General features: G+C 38.3%; 1 protein-coding gene across 2 annotated transcripts in view; it reads left to right on the top strand.

The window, feature by feature from the left end:
* RLF (RLF zinc finger) overlaps nucleotides 1-21,608 on the top strand; it is a 96,656-nt gene that overhangs the window by 42,884 nt on the left and 32,164 nt on the right. For both annotated transcript variants that reach the window (XM_047082756.1, XM_047082755.1), the window contains exons 2-5: nucleotides 645-799; nucleotides 1,878-1,959; nucleotides 5,725-5,857; nucleotides 12,965-13,167. In XM_047082756.1, coding sequence (XP_046938712.1) covers nucleotides 687-799; nucleotides 1,878-1,959; nucleotides 5,725-5,857; nucleotides 12,965-13,167 — 531 coding nt within the window. In that variant the 5' untranslated portion in view covers nucleotides 645-686. The remainder of the gene's footprint in view (nucleotides 1-644; nucleotides 800-1,877; nucleotides 1,960-5,724; nucleotides 5,858-12,964; nucleotides 13,168-21,608) is intronic.

The following is a 21,608-nucleotide window of genomic DNA, read 5'->3' as shown; positions in this document are numbered from 1 at the left end:
CCATACTCAGGAATAAATGTCTTCTTGTAGAAGGCAGGAACCATAGTCCTATTCTCATATACCCAGTGCTTACTACTGGCTGGTGCTCAATTTAATCTATTAATGAAACTCATTATTGAATTTCAGAGATCATAACTCCAGACTTCTAGTGAGAATAACTATAGAGATTTTATGGCTTTACCTTTAGATTTATTCTCATGTCAAAAGAGCAGTTCTGGCTTTTCTTTAATTCAGCAGAAACAATTCATTAAATGATGAAAATAGAGTCTTCTCGGGGTGCCTGGGTGGCTCAGTCAGTTGAATATCCAACTCTTGATTTTAGCTCAGGTCATGATCTCACAGTTCATGGGATCGAGCCCTGCATCATGCAGTTTGTTGACAGTGCGGAGCCTGTTTGGGAATCTCTTTCTCCCTCTCTGTCTGCCCCTTCCTTGCTCATACTCTGTTTCTCTCAGAGTAAGTAAGCAAACATTTAAAAAAAAGAGAGAGAATAGAATCCTGTAAACAAATGAGAGGCTAAAAAGGCAAATAAAAGGTGTGTGCATTTGTTAGAAAAAAGGGGAGTGACAGTATTTGAGAACAAAGACAGTCTGTTTCATTGTTTTTATTTCTTAAATAATTAATATTCTAATTTTATTTTTTAGACCTTATTGCAGTATGCAAGCAACAAGAATGCCTCAGAACATATGGTGTATCTTCTGGAGGTATATCGACTTGCCATCCAAAGCTTTGCCAGTGCACGCCCATACTTAACTACTGAATGTGAAGATGTCCTGTTAGTGCTTGGCAGATTAGTACTGTAAGTTTAAGTACTTAAGTCACTGTTAAAATTGAGTACTTCTAGTTGTAATGTTTGCTTGACTTTTCTTTACTATGAAATCACATTATTCAGAGCACCATTAAAGCCATACCTTTGAATGAAATTTCCTTTGCTCTGAGCCTTCATACTCTGGTTCCCAGGAAATAAAGTGCAAGCAAAGCTCCAGCCAAACAACGTAATCTTTAAATGCCTCCAGAGTCTCTTCTACTCAGGCTTAGCATCCAAGAATAATACATTTTCTCTCTGTTCTTAGGTATAGATCAATTTAAGTGACAATATCTGGAAACTGTAGTGGTCTTTGAGGATCACTTTGTGGAGAAATACTCTGAAATTCTACAATTCAATTACATTATTTGAACCAAGAATAATTTTATTAGCGGACAATATCAGGATATAGTATAAGATTGCTACCCTGAGTCCATGATAATTTAGCTGTTGTTTTAATATTTGGCTGTTGTAGTAACAGATAAAATTACACCTTTAATGAAGTTTTCATCTGCAAATTGAAAAGGTACAACTATTCAGTTTTTAGATTGGTTTAGCTTACAGATTGTTTGGAAGGATTCTAGTCTGGGTAGTCTTGATTTGTTAAAGACAAAGAATTGGCCTTGTCAATATTTCTGCTTCCTCTGCAAGTGACAAGAATCTATATAGATGACAGTTACAATATTTATCTCTTTATCAGCTGCATTGACAATATTTTGCTCCTATTTTTGTCTTCAGGAATCAGAATGGTTCCTATTTGTGTGCCCTCCCCACATCCTAATAAAACTAAATAAAACTGCTTGCAATATGGTTTCTAAAAGGAATATATTATTACCGACTTCTAAAGCCACAATGTAATTATAAAGATGCCTGGTTTTTCTTTATTTTCTTTTTTAAAGTTGAAAAGCCAATATAACAGTGTTGAAGAAAATTTTGAAGAGTGAGAAACAAATTTCAAATAATCTAAACAAATGTAAAATGTATATTCAGTATCACTGTTGTACTGTATTTGATTATGCTTATAACTACTATAACCACCTTTGTATATTGACTTCATTATTTTATATTATAGGAGCTGTTTTGAATTATTGCTTTCAGTGTCTGAAAGTGAACTGCCATGTGAAGTCTGGGTACTCTTCCTTCAGTCTCTACAGGTGAGTTGATTTGGGCTCAAAAAAGTTCTCTGTTTAGATATCCAAGACACTTAGTTAATTCCTCCCAGCAAATAAAATTGAAAACTTGGAAGAAAAACAAGCATACTGTATATTAATTTCATGAAATTTTGAGAAAGATGCCTTCCAAATGAAGGGGGTGTGTTAAAAATTGTTTTATTCTTTCATTTGGTTTTGTTAGCCATTATATAGCTTAGGAATCAACATAGAAGTTTTCATTATTCAAAAACAAAGTTTTAGACAGAAAAAAGCTATTAAAAATGTAAAGTTGTATATGGTTGGTTATAAGGTAGCAGTATTTGGATCATTCTTTGTACACTTATCTAGTAATTTCCCTCTAACATTAGGGATTATGTCTAGCAGTGTAAGTCTCTCAAACAGCCAAAATAGTCATCATAGATTCTGTTCATGCATTTTGTTTGCAGAAGAGCTCCATTGGCTCTCATATTGGCTTGATTATCCACTTTCGTAAAAGGTGAGCAGCACATCAGAAAGTAATGAGTTGTGGAGGAGATAATAGGATAGGAGGAAAAACAAGTAAAATGCCAGTAACAGGAGGCAAATTTGCCTGTTACTGACAGAGACCGAAAAACTATTTAAAAAAAAATAGTTTGTTATCACTATGTACTAAATACTGCTCTACATTGTTTTGTGTGTTTTGTGCCTTTTAATGTGTTTTGTGTCTTTTAATCAAATTACAAGCCTATAATGTAGTGATCATTTGAATCCCCATTTACAAATAGGAAGACTAGGCATGGAGAGTGTTGATTAGCTTACCCAAAGTTACACCCAGATTTATATCCAGAGCTTGTTTTGCTAACTGCTTCCTCAAGGACATAACTCTGTAGTAGCCCAGACCTGTTTCGTGTAGGCACAAGTAAATATTTAGATGTTAACAGACATACTTCTTTATCTGGCAGTTTCTTTCTTCTGGGGTGTATAACTCAAAATGAAATGATAACAGTGTTAATCTTTTTCTTTTTGGGGAAAAGAGGATTTTTTTTCTCATGTCTTTGGCCTGTTTTAATCCCTATAACATGGTCCTAATTCCTCAAATATTCATATGGGTGCTAAAATCATCTCTCATACATAACACACTGATTTTGTTATGCTGTGTTTTGAGGCTTGCCAGTAGTTTTGTCCTGGCATACAACAGTCTAGAAGGGCAAATCTCTCTATTCTTGTTAAGGCTATTACTATTATTTATATCAGTATCCTTTGCAGAGAGAATACTGTCCTGTTTCTTCATTCTTTTCTTAGATTGTATGCACAAAATATTTGCCTTTCCCCTACACCTGTGTAACTTTTTCCAGTATTTATCATACAGGATATATTTTTGAATATGTGTTCAATAAAATAAATGTAGTAGAGGTACAGATAAATGTAAGACGTGGTCCCTATTGCACACTAAAAGGTAAAACCCTGAAGTTTTCTTATTTTAGTGATAAATGAACAAGGCAGTAGATGGTTTTGAGGAAATTTTTGGTAAGAGAACAGTTGTTATCAGAGCAGGCCACAAATAGAACACGCTCATTCCCTATTTTCAGCTTGTGTAACCCTTCCACGTCTTTTGCCTATGAATATGAAAATACATCCTGAAATGAATTTCCTAATAAACAAAACTGCAATCCTGTTTTTTGCAACTTTTTTTTAAATTTATTTATTTTGAGGGAGAGAATGAGCAGGGGAGGGGTAGAGATGAAGGGAGACAATGAATAAGAGCAAACACATTAAAATTTCAGAATATGGGAACAACCAGTAATCCTCACTAGTAATAGTGGACATTGGAGACATATACTTAATCATTTATGTCAAGTTAAATTTCTGACTCCTTTCTCCTGACCCTTTGTGTACATAAATATTTTAAAGAACAAACTATTGGCAATTATATTTTTTTTTTAATTTTTTTTTTTTTTCAACGTTTAATTATTTTTGGGACAGAGAGAGACAGAGCATGAACGGGGGAGGGGCACAGAGAGAGGGAGACACAGAATCGGAAACAGGCTCCAGGCTCTGAGCCACCAGCCCAGAGCCCGACGCGGGGCTCGAACTCACGGACCGCGAGATCGTGACCTGGCTGAAGTCGGACGCTTAACCGACTACGCCACCCAGGCGCCCCGGCAATTATATTTTGTTTTCTGAGGAGATAGAATGATAGCTGATAACCTAGACTTTCCATGACATTTTATATAGAGCCACTTTTCATTTAAAAAGTCTTTTGAGGGGCACCTGGGTGGCTCAGTCGGTTAAGCATCCAACTTCGGCTCAGGTCATGATCTCGCCGTCCGTGAGTTCGAGCCCCGCATCGGGCTCTGTACTGACAGCTCAGAGCCTGGAGCCTGCTTCAGATTCTGTGTCTCCCTCTCTCTCTGACCCTCCCCCATTCATGCTCTGTCTCTCTCTGTCTCAAAAATAAATAAACATTAAAAAAATAATAATAATAATAAAAAAATAACGTCTTTTGATAGAAGAATTTAAACAATGAAAAAATTTATCAGTTGGCATCATTAAATTAATATTTCTATTAGAAGGAATACATTGCCTTTGTGAATACCATGGAACACTTTATTAAAAAAGTTTTTTTTAATGTTTACTTTTGAGAGAGAGAGTGTGCAAGGCAGGGCAGGGGCAGGAAGAGAGGGAGATAGAGGATCTGAAGCAGGCTGTTTGCTGACAGAAGAGAACCCGATTGTGGGGCTCGAACTCACAAACCGCGAGATCATGACCTGAGCTGAAGTCTGGCGCTTAACTAACTGAGCCATCAAAGTGCCTTGTGAATACTGTGGAATCTTTTAAAAGAAAGCTATTAAATAGCCTTAAAATAATTTAGTAATTGGACAGTTGGGTGGCTCAGTCTGTTAAGCCTCCAACTTCAGGTCATGATCTCATGGTTCATGAGTCTCATAGTTTGTGAGTTCAAGCCCTGCATCGGGCTCTGTGCTGAAAGCTCAGCCTGCTTCAGATTCTGTGTCTCCCTCTCTCTCTGCCCTTCCTGGTTCCCACTTGTCTCTCTCTCAAAAATAAATAAACATTAAAAAATTTTTTTTAAATAAAATTATTAATGTGAGGTTGTAAATTGAATTATGGTCATAATTTTACCTAAGGAGAATTTAGGAAAACATTTTATTTTATTTTTAAGTTTATTTTGAGAGAGAGAGTGTGTGTGAGCATGGGAGGGAAAGAGAAGGAGAGAGAATCTCAAGCAGGCTCTGTGCTGTCAGCACAGAGCCCGACACGGGGCTTGAACCCACAAACCATGAGATCATGACCTGAGCTGAAACGAAGAGTCAGACACTTAACCAACCAAGCCCCCCAGAAACCCCTAGGAAAACATTTTAAAGGTGCTCTTTAGTGAAAATACCCTAGTTTCTTTTTTTTTTTTTTTTTAAGTTTATTTTGAGAGAGAGAGAAGTGGGGGGGCAGAGAGAGGGAGGGAGAGAGAGAGAATTCCAAGCAGGCTCTGTACTGTCAGCAAGGAACCTGACACAGGGCTCGAATTCACCAACTGTGAGATTATGATCTGAGCTGAAACCAAGAGCCAGACTTTCAAATGACTGAGCCACCAGGCGCCCCTCTAGTTTCACTTTTAAAAATAAACAGAGCTTTGAGGATGGTTTTTTTTCCTGCTTATTTCTCTTTTGGAAATCTAAGTTCCTTTCATAGACATTCAGATACATTGAAAAGGCAAAAAATACATTTTATATTGCTTATTAGTCTGTTTTCTGGATATGCTGTTTTTTGTTTTAGGAGTCACATGATGCATTATTGGAATTTGGGAATAATAACCTACAAATATTGGTTCATGTTACCAAGGAAGGAGTGTGGAAAAACCCAGTTCTTCTTAAAATTCTGTCTCAACAGCCAGTAGAAACAGAAGAAGGTAAGCCATAAAACTTTACTGACTATATTGAAGGAAGACTTAGATCTAAGAGAATTAGAATTCATTTATGGCTTAAAATTTTGTAAATATCACCTGTGTATCCCTACCCAGTCTGTTCTCCTTTGAATAGTAAAAACTAACCGTTAGCATTTAATGTCTCCCTAGTCTTTAGTATATGGTAGAGCTTTGCTCGTGTTTTGTTCACTGGTTACTACAACTAAGGACCATGGAAAAATTGCTTTTTTATTTTAAACTTATGAAATAATTGGAATTTAGCATTTTGTAGAGAAATGCAAAGAATGAAAATTTTATTTACAAAATTGTCAGTTTAACACCAGAAGATTTATGGAATTGAATTGGTATTTGCATTTTAGACACAAAAAGTTATTTCATTTGGTACCACGACCAATTGTGATTTCATTTGCTTTAAGTTAGTAGAAAATTAAAAGGATCACATTCTGTTAAGTATGTTTCAGGAATAAAAATGGGCTTCAGAAGAGTTTTTATTTATACTTTTGGTATATCTTTAACTTAGGTCTTGAACAGACCATTTGAATGTTGATGCCTTAAAATATCCTAGTTAGCTTATTCATTCACCAAGTTTGACAGCCTACTGTAGACATGCTGTTTGGGTTTTCCGTATAGTGAGAAGATTGGCAAGGAGGGTACTTAGAGTTTTCTCTTGATCCCTTTCCTCTGCTAATTCTCCTGCTTATTAGTCACATTGACAAAAGAGGAAAAGAATAAAGGAAAGAGCTGTTAAATAGAAAAGAGGTTGGTTTTATTGTTTTCTGTTCAGGTTCCCAGTGTATGTCATCCCATTTGTGGATATAGGCAAATGGAGGCTAAAATATCACCTTTCTTATTAATATAAGTTGCTTAGAGGATAGAGCCAAATAGTTTCAGAAGAATCCCAGAATTAGGCAGATCCCAGTCCAGATAAAGTCTGACTAGGGCAGAGAAGAGCACTTATTCTGTTACTCTCTAGAGGCAGGCCTAAGCTCAACAGGAAGAAGGCTAGAGTAGCATTAAATGTCCCCACTTTATTTTCCCTTGATGTACGAGTCAAATACATCACCCCACCTCAGGAGTTAACAGTACTTAATTTCTTTTCACATAGAAAAAAATCAAGAGATGGAGAGAAGCACTGTTCACCTAACATCTTGTGGTATCCTATCTATTCAGTAAAGATGAAGTGCCCACTATCTGTAAGACTGTGCACAGAACAGTGACATGTCTAAGGAATTATTCTGTGAACTAGCATATAAATGGTGGGCAGCCTATATAGTCTGCCTGCTTTCTCAGTTGGCCCTGACTCTAATTTCAGGTCAGAAGATTAGAAAGCTTTCTTTACGGGAGCCTGGGGGGCTCAGTCAGTTAAGCAGCCGACTCTTGGTTTTGGTTAAGGTCATGCTCTCATGGTTTGTGAGTTTGAGCCCCACATCGGCCCCTGTGCTGACAGTGTGGATGGAGCCTGTTGGATCCTCTGTCTCCCTCTCTCTGCCCCTCCCCTGCTCGTGCTCGTGTGCACGCGTGCATGTGCTCAAAAATAAACATTACAGAAATTAAAGAAAGCTTCTTTTATAGCCCCACTGCCCTTTGTAGCCCAGGTGTTAACATATATTTGAAATTAGAAAGCAGTGATTATCCTCTCGTTGATTCTCTTCTGTTCAATGATGTAGTCATCAGAAGCATAAAAGTACACATTTTAAGCCTCCAAGGAACTCAATAAATGCTTTTCAGTTTATTTTTGTGGATTTAAAAAAAAGATTTATCAGGGTTTTGTTTTTCCTGCCTTGAATTCTTGAATTTTGTGACCTCCCCCCCCCCCCCCCGCCCCCCGCCCGAAGTTTATTACTGAAGTATGTAATGAGTATCGGTTGTTGGCACTTCTGCCTGGCATAATCAGCAGGGAAATAGCAGGTTCTCCCACCCAGATTCCAGCCCAGGTACTGAAGGCCTTTCCACCCCAGGCTACCCCAGCAGCCTGCCACAGATGATGGGGATGGCAAGACCAAGCCCAGCTAAGGTCTCACTCGTAGTTTCCGTCCTGAGCTCCAGGAGTCACAAAACTACCCCTCCTCACAGTGGCAGTGGCAGCAGCCACCTGGATCCAGGTAACCTACAGACTAGGAGACCTCAGCTACCATCAGTGGGGAGCCCCCACTACCATAATGGAGAGATTCCATCTACAACTCAAAGGACACCCAGAACCACCATCTGATATCTGCCAGTTTTGCCAACTGACCTGTACCCTACCCACCTACCCAGCCCCCCCGCCCCCGCCCTTTCCCATAACTTATGCCAGTAGGAGACTCAGGAGGGCCAAAGCCACAGTCTTTTCCTTTTTTTCTCTCTCCCCTCCCAAAGGTTGAAGGAAGGGATACATCCTTGTTCAGAGTCACCAACTCCTTTCCCAAATCAGGCTGATAAGGAACCAGCTCTTATACCTCCTCCTGGTTGTTTTTCTTTCCCACCCCAGTTTATTTTTTGTGTCCCTTCTGCCCCCTACCTCGGAAGCCATTTTATGAACTGTCAGGTGCCACTTGAGCCTTCCAGTAAAAATAAAAACAGGCTTTCCTGTTAAAAAATAAAAAAACGGCTGTTTTTAATTGGACCTTAAATGTTAACCATTTTTTACGTGATGAAGTATCATGATGTTTGCAGTTTACTTTTAAATGGTTCAGGAAAAGAAAAGCGAAGTAAAGAAATGACAAAACAGTTCATTTGTTGAATCTAGATGGAAGAAAGGATATATGATTAAAAATTATTTTATACTAAAATGACCAAAAAAATACAGAAAGAGTCCCAATTAGGAAGGGGATTTCTATACTTTATTATATCATTTTTAAATATTGAATGTATGGATGGATTTCATCTTAAAAAACAAAGTTAAGATACATAACTTGAAATGAATTTATCTATAAAGCTTATTTATTTATAAAGTTTATCCATCCTGAGAGAGAGAGCACAACTGAGGGAGGAACAGAGAGAGAGAATCCCAAGTAGGCTCTGTGCTGTGAGTGCAGAGCCGGATGCAGGGCCTGAATTCCTGAACCATGAGATCATGAACTGAGCCAAAGTCAGCCGCTTAACCACCTGAGCCACCCAGGTGCCCCTGTTTTTTTGTTTTTTTTTTTTTAAATGTTTATTTTTTGAGAGCATGCAAGGGCCTGAGCAGGGGAGGGGCAGAGAGGGAGAGAGAAATCCCAAGCAGGCCCTGAGTTGTCAGCGTAGAGCCTGACGCAGTGCTTGAACTCATGAACTGTGAGACCATGATCTGAGGCAAAACCAAGAGTCTGGATGCTTAACTGACTGCACCACCCGGGCAGCCCTGAAATGAATTTTAAAATGCAAGATTGGTCTGTATGTTCAAAGTCGATATGGTGGTTTAACTATAGTACATTGAGTAAATTAGTTTTACCTCTATAATTTAGAGTGTTTGTTACGTGATAAGTACCATATTAGTGCTTTCCATATCTTACTTAGTCCATAAACCAGGTGAGACATTACCCATGCCTAAGGCCACGTGGTTAAAATTGGGAGGCAGAATTTGAACACAGGTGAGGAGATATTGAAAGTTTTTGATTGAAGCATGATAACCACTCAGGTGCTAAATATATGGTTTTGTAAAACCTCTCTAATATGTAAGGCATTGTGTTTAGTGCTGCAGGGAATACAGAAGTTAACAAGACACGGTATTCACAAATTGCTGATGGTGTAGTAAGGGAGAAGACAGAAACAGATAATAGCAACTAGCATTGAGCATTTACTCTGTGCTTGGCCCTGTGCCAAGTGTCTTATCTGTGTTACGGTAGTTCATCTATGATTCATTCAGCTCTGTGAGGTGGATATTACTAATTTTTTTTTTAACAGATGAAGAAACTTGAGGCTCAGAGAGGTCAGTTAATTGTCCAAGGGTCTCACAGCTAGTATGTGTCAGAGTCCTGATTCAGCCTCACATTGAATGTGATTCCAAAACATGAGGTAGTAGTCTCTGTACACTGTAATCCTTTATTCCTGTAGTTAAAGAGAAAAGTAAGTACAGTGAAGGAAGTAAAATACTGTGGGAATTGTTTTTTTTAATGCTGTAAGAATTTAGAAGAGGGTGGGTTGTATAGCTCTTCAGGGTGAGATTTGTGAAAATGCTTATAGCCTTATAGGGCAGATTAGGCAGAATAGGATATTGGGGTGACAGATGTGGCAGGAAATAATATGAAAGAATTAGATTGGGAGGTTTTTTTAAATGTTTATTTATTTTAATTTTTGTGAATGTTTATTATTTTTGAGACAAAGAAACAAAGCATGAGCGGGGAAGGGGCAGAGAGAGAGAGGGAGACACAGAATCTGAAGCAAGCTCCAGGCTCTGAGCTGTCAGCAAAGAGCCTGACGCGGGGCCATGAACTGTGAACTCATGAACCGTGAGATCATGACCTGAGCTGAAGTCAGACGCGTAACTGACTGAGCCACCCAGGTGCCCCTAATATATTTTTATATTTATAATATAAATATTATATATTTATATATATATATATGGAGAGAGAGAGAGATCTATCAGTTACTGTTTTGGGGGGAAGAAGGCCGGAGGACTGGAGTTAGGGCAGAAAGGAGATAACTTTATAAACATTTTTTTGTGTTTCTGAATTTTATGTCATGTGCATATATGGTATTACTTATTTTTTAAAAGAATTTAAGAAACTGTACAGATCTATATATCTATATCTATATGTATATATGTATCTATATGTATATAGATATATAGATATAGATCTACTTATTTATTTATTTACACACAAGAGAACATGAGTGGGGGAGGGGCAGAGAGAGAGGGAGAGAGAATCCCAAGCAGTCCAGAGCCCAATGTGGGGCTCAATCCCATGAACTGGGAGATCATGACCTGAGCCAAAATCAAGAGTCAGATCCTCAACTGACCAAGACACCCAGGTGCCCCTGATTGGGGAGTTTTAAAAAGAATTGCTAGCATACAATAAGGATATAATAATAATTGAGGGATGGAATTGGCAAGGAGGGATAATGCTAAACGTTCATTTCTGTATGATTGAGAGAATACCATTACTGAAAATAGAAGTAAGGAATGAGGAGCTATTTGAGAGGGAGATGTGATTATGAGTTCATTTTGTGGAATTTAGTGCCTATGGGACTAAAACGGAAAAATCCAAGTGAAAGTGATCTGTTTTCCAGCCATACTTTTTGACCTTGACTACATTATTAGAGTATCTGTGGAATTTAAAACCAACACACACAGACACACATTCTCTATCCCCCTCTCTCCCTCCCCAGGCTTCACCTGCTAAATCAAAATCTGCAGTTAGAGCTCTAGAATCTAGACCTTTTTGAGCTACCACAGGAAATAGGCACCTTCCACCTATATAGAATGACCTATATGATATATTTAGTGGTAAAAGAAATAGGTCCTCTGTACTCAGAATATTTCTGGAAGAAATTGGAAACAGTTATTGTTTTGGGGGGAAGGAGACTGGGGGACTGGAGTTAGGGCAGAAAGGAGACAACTTTATAAACTTTTTTTGTGTTTTTGAATTTTATGTCATGTGCATATATGGTATTACTTGTTTTTTAAAAGAATTTCAGAAACTGTACAGTTGGTTCGGATGTAAAGACTGGGCCAGTAGTTTATCCCTGTCCCCACAGTGGTTTATCATTAATACAATGATTTCCACTCCATAGATCTCATGCTTGTAGACATAGCAGCATGGGTATCATCTGAGAAGCTTGTTGGAAAAACAAAATCTCAGGTCCCATCCCAGACCCACTGAATTAGAATCTGCATTTTACTAAGATACCCCAGGTGATTCAGAAGGCACTTTCAAGTTTGAGAAACACTATTTTATTTTTTTTTTAATTTTTTTTTTTAATTTTTTTTTCAACGTTTATTTATTTTTGGGACAGAGAGAGACAGAGCATGAACGGGGGAGGGGCAGAGAGAGAGGGAGACACAGAATCGGAAACAGGCTCCAGGCTCCGAGCCATCAGCCCAGAGCCTGATGCGGGGCTCGAACTCCCGGACCGCGAGATCGTGACCTGGCTGAAGTCGGACGCTTAACCGACTGCGCCACCCAGGCGCCCCGAGAAACACTATTTTAGATGGAACATCTAAAGCAGTTTGTTTACTCATGACTTGTCTTGACCTACGATATTCTCACCTCTGTTCTTTAAATAATAGTAACGATGCCACACACTTGTTGAGTGTATGCTGTTCGTAAGTCGTGGGATCGTCTAGAACACTGTAAAAATCAGTGCTCAGATGCTTAATATTTAGTACTGCCCAGAGCAGCATTTTCCAAAGTGTGTACTGAACCAGGAACATATATTTTACATTATGCTAATAATATGTGTAAAAGGGTTCTCTGGTCAAATCAGTTTGGGAGACATTGGGTTAAATAAAAGTGAACAGTTTTCTTTATTGCAGGACTGTTCAGAGATTTGACCAAGGAATCCTTTTTTTTTCTAGGACTATCTCTCAGGTCTTTTGGTCGGTGGAACACACTTTGAGAAATTCCTGGTTTAGAGGAAAGAACACCACTGGCTTTGGAATCCTTGGCAAGTTACCTAATTTCTCTGAATATTAATTTTCCTAACCTTAAACTGGGGATAATAATACTTGCCTTGGTGGTGGTGTGAAGAATAAGTGAGAGGTATATAGAAACACTCAGCCTAAAGCTTGGTACCTCATAAAAGTGTTCGAGTGGTAGTTGTTAATATTACATAGGCTACTTCTTTTTCTTGCATTTATGCTTGTTGTTCATATCCATATTCCTTAATATCCTTATCAGAAAGTGAGGGAGGAGAAAGTCAAATAATTAATTTTAATAAAGTGTTAGTAGTTTTATTAAGAGGTTTGGTGTTTAGAATAAAACTACAAATAATGTGGGAATCATTAGCAAAATTAATTTATCTTGCTATCTGCTCTGTTAGATGAGTATTGAGATCAGAATATACTTCCCAAGTTATATCAACCGAATTTTTATTCACTAAAAACAAACCAACAACAAAAGATATCAAACTATCGTCTTAACCTTGACATGTTATGAGGTATGTTATCAGACTTTCATTTTTCCTTTCTCCTAGTCAATAAATTGATTGCACAAGAAGGACCTTCCTTTCTGCAAATGCGAATAAAACATTTGTTGAAATCTAACTGCATCCCTCAGGCCACTGCTTTATCAAAACTGTGTGCAGAATCTAAGGAAATTTCAAATGTGTCATCTTTTCAGCAAGCCTATATCACATGCTTATGTTCCATTCTCCCGAATGAAGATGCTATTAAGGAGGTGAGTAAAGCAAATAAGTGCTGGTTGTCACTCACGCTTACTATGAAGTTAATAGATTTTGATAAATGTTGCATGCCAGGATGAAAACCAAGAATTATTTTTTTCTGGCTACTGAAAAGTGCCGTATTAATTGTATATAACTGTTCAACAGAGTGAATATAAAGTTATGTCTTATAGGTGGATTTGAAAGTAGATAATTAAAGAATATGCAGGTGGGTATTTATGTGCTAGGGCAATGGTTTGCTTTGAAATTTTCAAATGTAAAAGGTGTTTTTCTTTTTTTTAAAGTAATGATTTCTATATGTTTGGGAAATACAGAAATTATTAATACTAACATCAAGGGATAAACTAAAGTAGGAATGTCACTTAGCTTTCATTTAAGGTACTTTACACATGTAACTGTAAGCAGAGAAATATGGGACTTTAGAACCTGTGAATATGTTTTGAACTATAATTAAATGCACAAGCTGCGTACCGTGGAAAATAATAAAATAATTGAATCTTTTTTAAAAATTATTTTATCAGTCACATTGCATTTTTTAACCCGAACCCTTTTCTTTAAAATGTTGGAATTCGTTTTCTCTAATCGTTTTTGATAAATTACATAGGAAAAGATGAATAATTTCTAGCTATATTCTGTCATTTACCTATAATTCTCCTAGATCTGGTACGTGGATTCTCATTTTACTTCTCTGTTAAACCTTTCCTATTAAAGGTAATAATCCCAAGGATCTGATTTTATGCTGTAGTAATTCTTAAACTTTAATGATAGTTTCAACTTACAGTTTTATTTATAATATCCTACTCCAAATGCAACTCTCTCTTTCCAGCTCACTCACTCCAGGACCAAAAGTCTATTGATCCCGCTTGCCTTCATCCTCCTCATGTACTCCTTTCCCTCCTTAAACTCTGCTTTTCCATAGTCAATCAATATTATCACTCCCTAAGTTTCTCGACTGGTCTCTCCCTTAATTGTACTTATTTGACTAACCACCATCTTGATTATCTCTAAATCTTTACCTACTCTCTATCTTTTCCTGCACCATTGGGGTCAAACTGGGGTGGAGAAAACCAGCCTACTGATTTTACCAGTAATCAGTCACACTATATTTTTTTAGGCTATTTGCTCTCCCACTTTCTTTTTTTTTTTTTTTTTTTTTAATTTTTTTTTTCAACGTTTATTTATTTTTGGGACAGAGAGAGACAGAGCATGAACGGGGGAGGGGCAGAGAGAGAGGGAGACACAGAATCGGAAACAGGCTCCAGGCTCCGAGCCATCAGCCCAGAGCCCGACACGGGGCTCGAACTCCCGGACCGCGAGATCGTGACCTGGCTGAAGTCGGACGCTTAACCGACTGCACCACCCAGGCGCCCCTCTCCCACTTTCATAAAGTACTATTTCATACTGTGTCCTTTCTTTTCAAATATATACTGTAATGCCTTTTGCCCCATCACACTTTGCATTGATGAACTTTCTCCCTATTTCTCTGAGGAAATTGAGGCAGTTGGAAGGGGGTTTCTGTAAGCTGCTTCCATGACATCTATTCACCTACCTGTATCTGTGCGTGCGCACCTTCTCTTCCATTACTAAAGATAACTGTATCTGTTCTCCTGCCTAAGGCCAGTCCCCCCCTGACTTCAGTATCATATCCCATCTGCTGTTGCCCCCTCAAGGATAATGCTTACAGGACTTTTCTCTACTGTATCATCAGTTCCCCCTCTACTGCAACCATCCTATCAGCATTTATGCTATTACTTCTTTCATCTTTAAAAAAGAAATCTTTAGATTCCACTTCCCCATCCAACGACCACCCCATTCTTCTCCTGGCCTTTCAGCATAATTTCTTGAATGAATTGTGTGAATTTACTGTTCTAACATCGTTCTCCTCGAACACATTATAATATGGCATTCACCCCTGCCAGTCTATCACATCACTAAATCCAATGATGATTTCTCAGCTTTCATCTTATTCAATCTGACTTCTTAACTTTGTCTTTTAAACATTTTTTTAGGTTTATTTATTTATTTTGAGAGAGAGCACAAGGAGGGAAGGGACAGAGAGAGAAGGGGAGAGAGAAAAATCCCTAGCAGGCTCCAAGCTGTCAGTGCAGAGCCTGACATGGGGCTCAGTCTCCTGAACCCATGAGATCCTGACCTGAGCCAAAGTCAAGAGTCGGCTGCTTAACTGACTGAGCCACCCAGGCACTTTCTAGGGTATTGCATTCTCCTGGTTTTCTATGCACCTAACTGATTAGTCAGTCTTTCTTAGTTCTAACCTGTTCTTCCTCCTCATCTCTCTGTTGAGTAAATGTTACAGTACTCTAGGACTCTGTCCTTGTGTGTCCTCTCTTTTCTACCTACAAGCATGCCCTTGGTGACTTCTTTTAGATTCCTGTTTTTAAATACCAACTGTTGTCTGCATCTCAAATGTTTTATCTCCAGCCCAGTCCTCTCCTCTGAACTCCAGACTCACATATCCAGCTACCTAATCACTATCTCTACTGGTATGGCTAATAGCATCTCAGACTTCATATGTCCATAACTAAGCTCCTGATCTACCTGATATTCGGGCTTTGTTTTTATGCGCTTTCTTCCAAATGAAGTCAGTTGCTGTCCAGTCTCAGTGTTGCAGGTGAAGGGGGGAAGGTAGTGAATAACCAGCTACCATTTTTTTTTGAGTCCTTACTGTATGTTAAATGCTATGCTGAATGCTTTATATATATTTTGTCACATTTAATTCTCACAACTCTTAACTCTATTTTTATTGGTGAGGAAAATGAGGCTCAGATCAAGTAATATGTTCATGCTTACAAAGCTTAAAGTGGTTAAGGTGAGATGCAAACCTGAGTTTGGTATACTACTACTAGTATTAAAAATGCAGGATAATATATATCATCCTAGGTGATAAATACCTAAGGGTTTATATGCCGAATGCTGTGTTAGGCATTGTGTTACAAAAATTAATTCAGAAACTTCTGAACTGACCTACTTGCTTTTTACTCTCACTCTCTACATTTTATTCTTACCAAAATTAACTAGAATAATATCTTTAAAACTTAAAGTGGGGTCATGTCACTCCCTGATCAACAGCTTTCCATCTTTTTCATAATAAATCCAGAAGGCTTTATTCTATGTGTCATGGCTCCTGGAGACTTCTCTAAACATCTCTGACAGTATCTTCTACCATGTAACGCTCATTGCTCCATAGCAATTTGCTGTTGTTTGAACAAACCAAACACATTCCTGCCTTAGATCTTTGTGGTTGCCATTTCTTTTGCCTAGAATGCCCGTCCACAAGATACTTGGGATGGCTCGTTCACTTAACAGCATTCACATCTCACTGCAATATTGCCTTATCAGAGACCTTCTTCACTGTCCCATCTAAAATAGTGTCCTATCAGGGTGCCTGGGTGACTCAGTGGGTTCAGCATCCGGTTCTTGATTTCAGCTTAGGTCATGATCTCACCATCGTGAGATTGAGCTCTGGGTTGTGCTCCATGCTGCTGTGGAGCCCACTTGGGATTCTTTCTCTCCCTCTGCTCCTCCCCTGCTTGTGTGCATGCACACTGTCTCGAGTAAATAAAAGAAAAGAAAATTTATACTATCCCCCTTCTCTGTCCTTTTTTTCTTAATACCTGTTATCGTTATTATAAATATATAGACGTCCATCTAAAATGGCCTCTGTCACTCTCTGTCCCCTTACTTACCTGTTTCTTCTTTATGTTTATATTACTACTTCTGCTAGACATCATATTTGCTTCTTTTCTGTTTCCTCCCACTAGGTTGAAAACATTGTAAGGATGAAGACATTGGTTTATTCACCACTATATCTCTACATTCTGGAAGAATAGTTAGCAGCGTAATGGGCATTTATTCTTAAGCGACTAACTATAAGCCCATATGCTAATTTTTTTATTTGCAGTGTTGGGAAGGGTAAGGAGATGGGAGACTGCTTATCTCTAATAACAGTTGTAGTATTTTGTGTTTGGGAAACCTAATCAGAGTTAAGTTGTAGTAATGGTTACATTCAGCACCTGATACATGCCAGAAAATTTCAGAAGAAGCAAAAATGCTAGATCATGGACTTGATTCCTCTTCATTCTATAATAATAACAACTTTTCCTTTAATGTCTCAGCCTTTGTTTATTTAAAACTTTTGTTTGTAGCATTGTGTGAGGTACTGGCAAAAACAGAAGGGTGTGTATGGCTTACTTTGGTTGCCAGAAACAGATACAGGAAGATAAGTACTACGCTGTATGATACTGCCCCTGAATTCAATAGAAGTGGGGAGAATCTTTGTTGACTGGCATATAAGGCTTTATAAAAAATTGATCCTTGATTTGGACCTTGAAATAATGTTAGGGTTTGGATGGGTAGAAAGAATGGTTTGGGGATAGCTGACTTTGGTAGTGAAGGCGGAGAAATGAATGTGTATGTTGCTGAGGCCCACTGGGGAACACCTTGCCATGGCAGAGTGGGTGTTGAGGTCTTGTGAGAAATAAGACCTGTTGGGTGGGGAGAAGGGGGAGGCCTTGGAAACTCTAGTGAATTAAAACTGATTTGATGCAGTAGAAATTAGAAAGGTTTTGAAGGTGGGGATTGAAATGACAAACAGTATTTTAGGAAGCTTAGAAAGAAGATATATTAGGCTTAGAGGAGATTGATTGGAGTTAGCAAGAGGACTTAATGTCAAGAGACTCGTGAGGCCTGGGAGACTGGAAGAATGACAGTGTTCCGCTAACTGATCAGAATGGCAAAGAAGAAAGATATGGACAACAAGGAGGGCTTGGGAGAATAATCAGCTTTGTTTTGTCCATGACTTTTCTGGTTTATTAATAACAAGACAACAAAACAGGATTTCTTCCTGAAGTTACATAATTAATTCCTTTCAACAAATTTGTTGAGTTTGTAAGGAACGAAGTTAGAGGAAATGTGATTTGATTCTCTACAACAGAGGTGGCAAACTATGGCATGTGGGCCAGATCCACCCAACTACCTTTTTTTGTAAATAAAGTTTTACCGGAACACAGTCATGCCCATTTGCTTATTGTTTATGGCTGTGTTTACAGTGGTAGAGTTGAGTAGCTGTAACAGACTACCTGGCCCACGAAGCTGAAAATATTTTTTACCTGGCACTTTATAAAAAATGTTTGCTAGTCCTTGCTCTACAAGAATCAGATTTTCCAGTGTATAGTAAACATTGACTATCATTTAGTCTACTCCTGCATGGTTTACCAGTGATGAAACTGAAGCCAAGATGATAATGTTTCCAAGGCCCTACCTGCATTAAGCTAATTAGAGAGTCCAAGCCCAGGCTAGAACACAGATCTCCTTGCTTTCTGGCCAGCCTTTTTTTCCACTGTACAGCTTATTTCCAGTTGGTAAATACAACGAGCCATGTTATAATAGGAAACATCTTAGTGGTATATCATCTATTCATATTTATACATTTATGTATAGGTGTGATTTAAAACATTATATAATGATTGAGATTAATTACTTAAATATATCAATCCAAAAACATTTAGCACACATCATAAAATTTTAAAAGGAACACTGGTACCATCATAATTAGTCTCACCCAGTTGTGCTTTCTTTTGCAACTGACAATAGAATTAAAGAGAATCTTTAAAATTTGCTTTGGAAAAGTATAATGAATCACTAGACGTTCATTAATCGGGTTTAAAATCAGCATGTGTTCTAAAGTAGCAGAGTTCTATACACATTTGCCATCTACTTCAACTGAGTTCAGAAGAGTCATATTAACTTGAGCAACAGCTGGGAATAAGAGTATTTGTATGTTGGCTCCTGTGGGTATCACCATAATGGGTGTGTGTAATAGGAAACCTCTGCTGGGGAAGATTTAGCCAGACACATACAATTAAGATTACTTGAGGGGATCACCTTGAAAGCCAAAATTCACAACCCCAAACTCAGAACCTCAGTGGAATCCTCAAGTTTCAGTTTCATTTAGAATTGAATGATACGATATTACTATTAGTTCTGCACATGAAAGATTTTTTTTTTTTAAATTGTTTTTTTCAACGTTTATTTATTTTTGGGACAGAGAGAGACAGAGCATGAACGGGGGAGGGGCAGAGAGAGAGGGAGACACAGAATCGGAAACAGGCTCCAGGCTCTGAGCCATCAGCCCAGAGCCTGACGCGGGGCTCGAACTCACGGACCGCGAGATCGTGACCTGGCTGAAGTCGGACGCTTAACCGACTGCGCCACCCAGGCGCCCCTGCACATGAAAGATTTTTAATGAAAGTTACAGACTTGGTCATGGCCTAGTGTCCCAAGTGGATGTTTCCTATATTTTTTTCATTACTGAAGGAGGAAATCTTTGCAAAGATCAAGTTTTCCACATATAATATGAAGGATAATGAGATTGTAAACATGAAGCCCTTCTATTATTACGAAGAGCCAAGGAATCTGTCAGTAGAACTCTTGGCACAGTTAAGGCAGGAGTCCATTTCTGTTTTAATCCCTGAATGAACTATTTCTTCAGTGTCTAATGTTAATAGACACAACAGGAGAGGCTTCTTTCTTTTCTTGATGTGGGAAGAAAAAGACAAACAGTACCTAATTTACTCACTAGTCTAGCACTGTTGGGAATTGACATAATCACTAGGTATAGATGATAAACAGCAAATACATTTAAGCAGGATCCATTGGGAATTCAGTTTGGGAGTAGAAGAGAAAGTAAACAGGAGCATAGAAATTTCAGGTGTAGCTTAAATAAGAATCAAGATTAAGATCAATCCTGAACAAGGAATAATAACAAAGTGTATAATTACATTTAAAATTGAAGTGTAAATAATTTTACTTTATTGTACGGGGAATGAAACGTACTCTCAAAAAATACATTAAAGGGATGCCTGGGTGGCTCACTTGGTTAAACTTCTGACTCACTCTTGATCTCGGCTCAGGTCATGGTCTCACAATTTGTGAGACTGAGCCCCATGTTGAGCTGTGTGCTGACAGCATGGAGCCTGCTTGGGATTCTCTTTCCCTCTCTCTCTGTTCCTCCCCTGCTTGTGCTCATTCTCTTTCTCTCTCTCTTTCTTTTTCTCTCTCTCTCTCTTGCTTGCTCTCAAAATAAACTTAAATACATTAAAGGTAGAAAGGCTGTATGAAGATGTTGAGGGTTTGAGTATTTAAATATTTTCTCTCCTAATGCAGAGGTCTTTCAAATAGCTTTGAAGAGACATCTTCCCAGGGCAGTTTACATCTGGATCTTGCATCTAGTCTTGCTTTTGTGGGTTATGTGTGGGTATTTTGGTTGATGTAAGATTATACTAGTGAGTCATGGAGAGTTAGATGTATAATTTTCAAGAATTTAGTAGGACATTTCAGGCTTACATACACACAGCGATAGGGTTTAATTAGAAGCATCAATGACCATTACATGCAGGTAACCACTGGTGTTAACCTAGTGCTGGTCTGTGGTATTATTGCAGTTTAAAAGAAGTCTGATTTTTAGAAGCATGGCCTTTTTTCCTTGTTGTGTCTCTGAACCTAACAGGGATGATTCTCCCAAAGGTAGACCCAGGTTTATGTGAAATGTAGACTTGCTAACTGTAACTCCTACCTTTTTCCTGTTGGAGGATACACGTGACAAGAGTCTTATTATCTGGATAACCTGAAATCCACTTTGATTCCCTTTTGAGAAAACATCAGCTTCAGTTTAAAGAGTCTGTTATGAGGAACAAATGATTTGCATTGTGCCTCAGAACTGATCAGGGGAAAAAAAAGGAAAAAGATCAGGAAAATACTAAATTCAAAACCAGTAATCTAGAGAAAGATAAATGATAAAATATTCCAGTAATGGCACTGGCCAGAATACTGGTTTACCTTGGTAGCCTAATAGTGAAAATAAGAAGGCAGATATGCTGCCTCTACTCCCCTTCTCTTATGCCAGTTGGCTACCTGTTAGACCATTGGTATTTAATTGCCAGATTATTATGAAAGTCTTCTGATTGCATTCTTGTCCCTACAGTTCACTTTCTACAATACCCAAGATGATCTTTTTTCTTTCCTTTTTAAAATAAAAGTATATATTTTGTTTATTTATTTTTGAGAGAGAGCGCATACACATGTATGAGCGAGGAAGGGGCAGAGAGAGAGGGAGATGGGATCTGAAGCAGGCTCCTCACTGTCCTCACAGAGCCCCATGTGGGGCTCAAACTCACAAACTGAGATCATGATCTGAACCAAAGTCGGACACTTAACTGACTGAGCCACTCAAGCGCCCCTTGAGATAATTTTAGATTCACATATTATTGTAAGAAACAATATAGACATACTTTCCAGTCATTTAACATATATTCATTGGAGGACTCTGTTAGGCAGTGGGGATACAAGGATGAACAAGACACGAGGGAGAGGAACAGCAAACAGTATTCATACACCGTGAGACTGAGGGGAGAGTTCTGAG

The sequence above is a fragment of the Lynx rufus genome, unplaced genomic scaffold, assembly GCF_022079265.1.
Source record: "Lynx rufus isolate CCGP_SWC_20201006 ecotype Redwood Valley unplaced genomic scaffold, mLynRuf1.p SCAF_2, whole genome shotgun sequence".
Classification (NCBI taxonomy): Eukaryota; Metazoa; Chordata; class Mammalia; order Carnivora; family Felidae; genus Lynx; species Lynx rufus.
This window is presented reverse-complemented; position numbering and strand designations above follow the sequence as displayed.